Source organism: Colobus angolensis, unplaced genomic scaffold (assembly GCF_000951035.1).
Source record: "Colobus angolensis palliatus isolate OR3802 unplaced genomic scaffold, Cang.pa_1.0 Scaffold107, whole genome shotgun sequence".
Lineage (NCBI taxonomy): Eukaryota > Metazoa > Chordata > Mammalia > Primates > Cercopithecidae > Colobus > Colobus angolensis.
Genome location: NW_012111697.1, coordinates 3,589,426 through 3,598,046, shown reverse-complemented (window position 1 = coordinate 3,598,046; position 8,621 = coordinate 3,589,426). Strand labels below are relative to the sequence as shown.

Here is an 8,621-nt window from a genome sequence, read left to right as displayed (position 1 = left end):
AACACCTGGATCCAGACATGCCTGAAGTCAGCCCCGTTAACTCAGTTATGTGAGCTGATAAATTCCATTTTACACTTCAGTCAGTGACAGTTGGGTTTCTACCACTTCCATCAGAATAGTTCTTTTTTTTTTTGGAGACAGGGCCTTGCTTTGTCACCCAGGCTGAAGTGCAATGGTGTGATCTCGGCTCACTGCAACCTCCGCCTCCCAGGTTCAAGTGATTCTTCTGCCTCAGCCTCCGGAGTTGCTGGGATTACAGATGTGCACCACCACGCCTGGCTGAGTTTTGTATTTTTGTAGAGATGGGGTCTCACCATTTTGGCCAGGCTGATCTCGAACTTCTGATCTCAGGTGATCTGCCCGCCTCGGCCTCCCAAGTGCTGGGAATACAGGCGTGAGCCACTATGCCCGGCCTAGAACAGTTCTTGTTCACGCTCCCTTGACCCAAAAAAGAACAAACTCATTCATAATTAATTAATTAATTTATTTATTTATTTATTGACTATCTAGTATGTGCTCAGCCCCATGCTGGGTGATGATGGGGACAGTAGTGACCGTGACAGAACTCTCATGGCAATCAAGGCTTCCAGAGCTCAAACGGCAATCACAAACTGTTCAGCAAGAATGGGGACGCCTGCCATGAAGGAGGAGCTCAGAGAGCTACAGGAGAGGCATTTGTGAATGGGAGATGGGATCATAGAGCGGTCCCTTGAAAGTTGGGCAAGAACCAGCCAAGTGGAGTGAGGTCAAGGGCTAAAGATACGTGCACACAAGCCCTGGGGTTTCAGGGCACACCCGAGGCACAGGAACCTGGAAAAAGATCTTGGAAGTGGAAGGAGGTAAGGGCTGGGGAGGTTGGGAGGGCAGACGTGAGGCAGCCATCCAGGCCCCAGCGGAGGAAGCAGGAGGAGGATGCAGAGGAGGCCGGGGTGTGTATGTTGCCTTCCCGTCTTGTCCCTCAGAGTGTGGTGTAGAAATACATGGCAATCAGCATGACTGGGAGCTGGCGAGGAGGCAGAGAGATGAGGGCACTCCACCCCCCCACCCCCAGCCCACCCACCGCCTGGTGCTCCTGCCCCAGCCCCAGGAACGGCCATGACAGGCAGTCCCCTCTTTCTGCCCCCCACCCCCAGCCCACCCACCGCCTGGTGCTCCTGCCCCAGCCCCAGGAACGGCCATGACAGGCAGTCCCCTCTTTCTGCCCCCCACCCCCAGCCCACCCACCGCCTGGTGCTCCTGCCCCAGCCCCAGGAACGGCCATGACAGGCAGTCCCCTCTTTCTGCCCCCCACCCCCAGCCCACCCAGCCTGTGGGCCCCCTGCCTCTCACCGTCCACATCAGGATGGCAAACCCAAACCACGAGATGCCCCACGTGTAGCTGTCGATGGCATGGCCGATGTGCTCAAAGCAGCCCTGGGCAGGGGGATGGGGGAGGTTTAAGATGACGCCCATGAGGGTGGCTGCTAAAGGCGAGAGTCACTGTGCGCCCTTGGGAAAGTCACTGCCTTTCCTGAGCCTTGGTTTTCTCACCATGCAATGGGAACCACGGCACTGTCCACCTCCTTGGGTGGTTTCGGGGCCCCAGGGAGCTGATGTTGAACCCGGGCCCTGCAAAGTAGGTGCCGCCCTGCTGATGGCTATGACAGTCTGAGGGTGATTTTGCTCTTACGGCTGGCTTTTTTTTTTTTTTTGGGAGTCTCGCTCTGTCGCCCAGGCTGCAGTGCAGTGGCGTGATCTCGGCTCACTGCAACCTTTGCCTCCCGCATTCAAGCGATTCTCCTGCCTCAGCCTCCTGAGTAGCTGGGATTACAGGCATGCATCACTACGCCTGGCTAATTTTTGTATTTTTAGTAGAGACGGGGTTTCACCATGTTGGTCAGGCTGGTCTTTAATTCCTGATCTCGTGATCCGCCCATCTTGGCCTTCCAAAGTGCTGGGTGAAATTACAGGCGTGAGCCACCGCGCGCGCCCAGCCTTGTTTTTTTTGTTTTTGTTTTTGTTTTTAAGTCTCTTGCCCTTTATTAAGTTTCTTGCCTAGGCTAGAGTGCAGTGGCACCATCACAGCTCACTGCAGCCTTGACCTCCTAGACTCAAATGATCCTCCTGTCTTAGCCTCCCCAGTAGCTGGGATTATAGGCACACACCACCATGCCTGGTTAATTTTCTGTACTTTTTTATAGAGACAGGGTCTTAATATGTTGCCCAGGCTGGTATTGAGCTCCTGACCTCAAGTGATCCTCCTGCCTTGGCCTCCCAAAGTACTGGGATTACAGGAGGCTTGAGCCACCGTGCCTAGCTCTATTGTTTTGTTTGATGTTTTGTTTTGTTTGAGACGGAGTTTCGCTCTGTCACCCAGGCTGGGGTGCAGTGGCACAATCTCAGCTGACTGCAACCTTCACCTCCAGGGTTCAAGTGATTCTCCTACCTCAGCCTCCCGAGTAGTGGGATTACAGGCATGTGCTACTGCTCTGGGCTAATTTTTGCATTTTTAGTAGAGATGGATTTTTGCTATGTTGGTCAGGCTGGTCTTGAACCCCTGACCTCAAGTGATCCGCCCTCCTCAGCCTCCCAAAGTGCTGGGATTACAGGTGTGAGCCATCGCGCCCCACCCTATTGTTGCTCTTATTTTCAGACAACCTGAGTAAAGTTGCAGGTACCAGGTCTGGATCAGACAGACCCTGGGTGCATCCTGCTGACTTGAGAGAGAGTTGGGAGAGCACGAGAAAATCAGAGAGGGGGCCCAGCGCTGTGGCTCATGCCTGTAATCTGAGCACTTTGGGAGGCCAAAGCGGGTGGATCACTTGACCTCAGGAGTTCGAGACCAGCCTGGCCAACATGATCAAACCCTGTCTTTACTAAAAATACAAAAATTAGCCAAGAGGGTGGTGCGCGCCTGTAATCCTAGCTGCTCTGGAAGCTGAGGTGGGAGAATCCCTTGAACCTGGGAGGCAGACGCTGTAGTGAGCTGAGATCGTGCACTGTACTCCAGCCTGGGTGACAGAGCGGGACTCGGTCTCAAAAAAAAAAAAAGAAGAAAAAGAAAACAAGAAAATCAGAGAGGGGAAGAGGAGAGAGAAAAAGCTGGATGGACAGACACAGGGAGGGAGAAAGAGATAGAATCAGAGAGGGAGCAGAGACCAGAGGAAGACAGACAGATGGACGGACAGATGCAGCAGGGCAGAGGGCCACACCTTGGTGAACAGGTAGTCCATGTGCCCCAGGCGGCAGCCCTCCTTGTTGAGGGGGATGAAGTTTCCCGTCCGGCGACAGCACAGTGGGGGCCAGGGGAACACCACCTCTGGAGTGGCCTCCCGGAAGGTTGACGTGAAGTTCACCCAGTCCATGGGACCAGATGTGCCACAGCACTCTTGCTGGAGAGAAAAGCAGGGGGTCAGGCGGGCTCGGGCTCAGAGAGGATAGTCGCTTGCCTGAGGTCACACAGCAAGGAGGGGCAGGGTTGGCCTTTGACACAGCTGGACCCAACTTCCCCATGTCCTGGGCCTCCAAGCGAGTGTGTCCGGTGGGTGTCTGTGTGTGAGCACGGAGCAGACGATATTTGTCCCAGGACCAGGAGGCTCATGGGGGATTTGGATCAAACCCGCACCTCTGACTTATTTTAAAATATTTTTGCCAGGCATGGTGTCTCACGCCTGTAATCCCAGCTCTTTGGGAGGCCAAGGTGGGTGGATCACCTGAGGTCAGGAGTTCGAGACCAGCCTGACCAACATGATGAAACCCCGTCTCTACTAAAAATACAAAATTAGCCAGGTGTGGTGGTGGGCCCCTGTAATCCCAGTTACTTGGGAGGCTGAGGCAGGAGAATCACTTGAACCCAGGAGGTGGCGATTGCAGTGAGCCAAGATTGCGCCACTGCACTCCAGCCTGGGAATCAAGTATGAAACTTCATCTCAAAAAATAAAATAAAATAAAATATTTTTTATCAACAACTATGCTGATAAAATAACATAAAAAGGGCAGATTTCTGGCTTTTCCTGGCCTTGGTAAGGAATCCAGGTGTTTAATTTGTGGCTCCTGAATGAGGAAAACATAGGCTTGGGCACCCTTCAAACATGGGTTCAAATCCTGGCTGGCTAGAGGACTTGGGCCACATTGACACCTCAGTTTTCCTTTTTTTTTTTTGTTGAGACGGATTTTCCCTCTGTCATCCAGGCTGGAGTACAGTGGCGCCATCTTTGCTCACTGCAACCTCTGCCTCCTGGGTTCAAGCGATTCTCCTGCCTCAGCCTCCCAAGTAGCTGGAATCACAGGTGCACACCACCGTGCCTAGCTAATTTTTGTATTTTTTGTGGAGACAGGGTTTCACCATGTTGGCCAGGATGGTCTTGAACCCTTGAACTCAAGTGACCTGCCCGTCTCAGCCTCCCAAAGTGTGGGATTATAGGCGTGAGCCACTGCGCCCAGCCAATTTCTTCCTCTTCTGATGCAATATCATGTTGGATTTGATGAAGAGTGTATCTCTTCAAATCTGGAAGTCTGAGTTTGAATCCTTCCAGTTCTGTGACCTACCAGGTGTGTGACCTCATGCAAGATATTCAACGTCTTGCTTTGGTCTCCTCATCACTAAAAGGCTGATCTCCCTTATGGGGTGGTCGTGAGGATTAAAAAAGCTTTAAAAGTGCTTTGAGGCCAGGCACTTGTGGCTCATGCCTGTAATCTCAGCACTTTGAGAGGCGGAGGTGGGAGAATCGCTCCAATCCTGAGCCCAGGAGTTCGAGACCAGCCTGGGCAATAGAGCAAGACCCCGTCTCCACAAAAAATAATTTTAAAAATTTAGCTGGGCATGGTGGGGTGCACCTGTATTCCCAGCTACTTGGGAAGCTGAGGCAGGAGGATCACTTCAGCCCAGGAGTTGGAGGTTGCAGTGAGCTATGATTGCTCCAGCCTGGGTGACAGAGCAAGACCCCATCTCAAAATATAAAAATAAAAGTCCTTTGAACTGTGTTAAACCCAAGTTAGTGCTCAGTGAATGGTGCTGTTACTATTGTTATTATTATCAACATTTTTGTTGAGGTAGCATGTATAGGCTAAGAGTAGGGGGTCAGGAGCTAGGCTGCCGAGTTCCAATCCCAGCTCCCACCACCTATGGACTGCATGGCATCGGGCAAGGAACTTTCCCTTTGTGGGCCTGTTTACTCATCTGCAGAAGGGTTTACTCATCCGCAGCCCTGCTCTCCTGGAGATCTCATGAGTGGATGTCTTTAAAGCACTCACTTCTCTACAAGAGGGCACATCGGGCGCTCTATCGGCTTCTGTGGAGGGAGCCCCAGGCCCTCCCGGCACCCGGGCCACCCTGCCCACCTCAATCATGACGCGGTCCCACAGGCGGGTCAGCTCCTGGCCCTGGTCGGTGTTCGCGCTGTAGAAGGTCAGCATCTGCTTGGTGATCAGGGATGGACTGGACACCATCTGCGGAGAACAGGGAAGAGCAGGGGCCGGCAGGGCTGGGTGGGGAGACAGGACGACCTCTGCCCCGCCGCCCCGGGACCCTCGCCCCTCCCATGCAGGTCAGGCCCCTCCCCAGGCCTCGCCGGGCTCACGTAGTCACGGTGGGTGTAGGACGTGATGCAGGAAGCACACTCGAAGATGTAGACGATGAGCATGAGCACCAGGTACTGGGGAGACAGAGGGAGGACGGCCCGTTGGGCAGAGCCCGTGAAGCCACACCCCATCAGGGAGGCATCACTGTGGAAATGCAAGTTTTTAAAAAGTTTGGGGCAGTGTGACTAGCGTCATCCATAATATGTGGTGGGTATTCAGGTGTTCGCTGTACAAGTCTTCCAACTTTTCTGTATTTTGAAATATTTAATTTAATTAATTTATTTTTGAGACAGGCCAGGCGTGGTGGCTCACGCCTGTAATCCCAGCACTTTGGGAGGCCGAAGGGGCTATCACCTGAGGTCAGGAGTTCGAGACCAGCCTGGCCAACATGGTGAAACCCCTTCTCTAATAAAAATACAACAATTAGGGCTGGGCATTGGTGGCTCACACCTGTAATCCCAGCACTTTGGGAGGCTGAGGTGGGTGGATCACTTGAGGTCAAGCGTTTGAGACTAGCTGGGCCAACATGGCAAAACCCTGTCTCTAATAAAAATACAAAAATTAGCCGGGAATGGTGGCATTGGCCTGTAGTCCCAGCTATTCGGGAGACTGAGACAGGAGAATCGCCTGAACCCGGGAGGCGAAGGTTGCAGGGAGCTGAGATTGCACCACTATGCTCTAGCCCGGTGATGCTTGTAATCCCAGCTACTCGGGAGGCTAAGGAAGGATAATCGCTTGAACCTGGGAGGTGGAGGTTGCAGTGAGCTGAGATCGTGCCACCGCACACCAGCCTGGGTGACAGAGGGAGACCCTATGTCAAAAATTATATATATATATATATATATATATATATATATATATATATATTTTTTTTTTTTTTGAGATGGAGGCTCCCTCTGTCGCCCAGGCTGGTGTGCAGTGGTGGCAGGATCATAGCTCATAGCTCATTGCAGCCTCTGCCTCCCAGGTTCAGGTGATCCTCTTGCCTCAGCCTTCTGAGTATCTGGGACTACAGGCACATGCCACCATGTCTGGCTCATTTTTAAATTTTTTTTAGAGATAGGGTCTTGCTACGTTGCCCAGGCTGGTCTCAAACTCCTGAGTTCAAGTGATCCTCCTTCCTCAGCCTCCCAAAGTGCGGGATTATAGGAGTGAGCCACCACACCCAGCCAGAAATATTTTATAATGAAATGTCAAGGGAAAATGAAATTTAAAAAGTAACATATTTGCCAAAGTTAAGTATTGACTTAGAATCACTAAATAAATGTCTACTATAAAAGAGAAAAATATCTGGGATAAATAGATGACAGCAAAATAAAAAAAAGCTAAAGAAAAGAAAATTAAAAAACAAAGACATTCAGGGCCAGGCACAGTGGCTCATGCCTATAATCCCAGCACTTTGGGAGGCCAAGGCAGGTGGATCACCCGAGGTTGGAAGTTCAAGACCAGCCTGACCAACATGGAGAAACCCCGTCTCTACTAAAAATACAAAATTAGCCGGGCATGGTGGCGCATGCCTGTAATCCCAGCTACTCGGGAGGCTGAAGCATGAGAATTGCTTGAACCCGTGGGGCAGAGGTTGCAGTGAGCCCAGATTGTACCATTATACTCCAGCCTAGGCAACAAGAGTGAAACTCCATCTCAAAAAATAATAATATAAATAGATAAAGACATTCTCTGCCAGATGCAGTGGCTCATGCCTGTAATCCCAGCACTTTGGGAGGCCGAGGTGGGAGGATTGCTTGAACCCTGGAGTTCAAGATCAGCCTGGGCAACACAGTGAGACCCCGTTGCTACAAAAAATAACAATAAAAAAATTAGTTAAGCATGGTTACTACTAGTGGTAGTGTTAGTCCTAGCTACTTGGGAGGCTGAGGTTGGAGGATCGTTTGAGCCGAGTAGTTGGAGGCCGCAGTGAGCTATGATTACACCACTGCACTCCAGCCTGGGTAACAGAGCAAAACCCTGTCTCTTAAAACAAAACAAACAAGTGTGGGTGCAGTGGCTCACGCCTGTAATCCCAGCACTTTGGGAGGTTGAGGCGGGTGGATCAACTGAGGTCAGGAGTTTGAGACCAGCCTGACCAATATGGTGAAACTCCATCTACTAAAAATGCAAAAATACAAAAATTAGCTGGGCATGGAGATGGGTGCCTGTAATCCCAGCTACTCCGGAGGCTGAGATAGGAGAATAACTTGAACCCAGGAGGTGGAGGTTGCAATGAGCCGAGATCGTGCCACTGCACTCCAGCCCAGGCAACAGCGTCTCTTAAAACAAAACAAAACAAACAAACATAAAACGATGTTCTCAGATAATGAGAAACATCTGACACAGACTGGGTATTGTATGATAGAAAAGAATTTGGGTGAATTTGGTGGGTTGTGCCAACGGCATGGAGGGCAGGAGAAAAAAAAAGCTTGATAGTTGATGTTTAATGCAAATTCTTTTCTTGTACTAACCTGGCATCTTCACCTGTAAAGCAACAGGAGGTTGTGTGTGGATTTGTGAGCTCCGCTACTCGGAGATGGATGACATTGCACATCCGCCTGACTGCTTTAAAACAATGTGCTTATCAGTTAGAGAAATGTGTGCTCCAGTATTTACTGGAGCTTATCCAGGTAAGTGACTTGGCTTCTAGAATGTGCTTCAAAATACCCAGAAGAAAAAGTGTGGGAGAAGGGGGATAGAGGAGACAATGCTGGGCAGTCTGCAGCTGATGTTGTTGAAATTAAGTGAGAGGTATGCAGAGCTCAAATACCATGGACTCTACTCTACGTTAGAAATTTCCCGTAAGAAATTTGGAAAAAAAAAAAAAAGGCAGAGAGGTGGGGGCCAGGCACAGTGGCTCACGCCTGTAATCCCAGCACTTTGGGAGACCGAGGCGGGCGGATCACGAGATCAGATCGAGACCATCCTGGCTAACACGGTGAAATCCCGTCTCTACTAAAAATACAAAAAATTAGCCGGGCATGGTGGTGGGCGCCTGTAGTCCCAGCTACTCAGGAGGCTGAGGCAGGAGAATGGCCTGAACCCGGGAGGCGGAGCTTGCAGTGAGCCGAGAT

At 51.1% G+C, this 8,621-nt stretch overlaps 1 protein-coding gene across 1 annotated transcript in view; it reads right to left on the bottom strand.

Annotated features, from left to right (window-relative positions):
• Nucleotides 1–958: 958 nt before the first annotated feature.
• The window catches only part of UPK1A (uroplakin 1A), a 13,054-nt gene continuing 5,391 nt past the window's right edge, over nucleotides 959–8,621 (bottom strand). The window contains exons 2-6 of the mRNA XM_011948958.1: nucleotides 5,559–5,703; nucleotides 5,320–5,427; nucleotides 3,192–3,371; nucleotides 1,330–1,413; nucleotides 959–1,003 (exon numbers count right to left, since the gene is read on the bottom strand). Coding sequence (XP_011804348.1) covers nucleotides 959–1,003; nucleotides 1,330–1,413; nucleotides 3,192–3,371; nucleotides 5,320–5,427; nucleotides 5,559–5,703 — 562 coding nt within the window. The remainder of the gene's footprint in view (nucleotides 1,004–1,329; nucleotides 1,414–3,191; nucleotides 3,372–5,319; nucleotides 5,428–5,558; nucleotides 5,704–8,621) is intronic.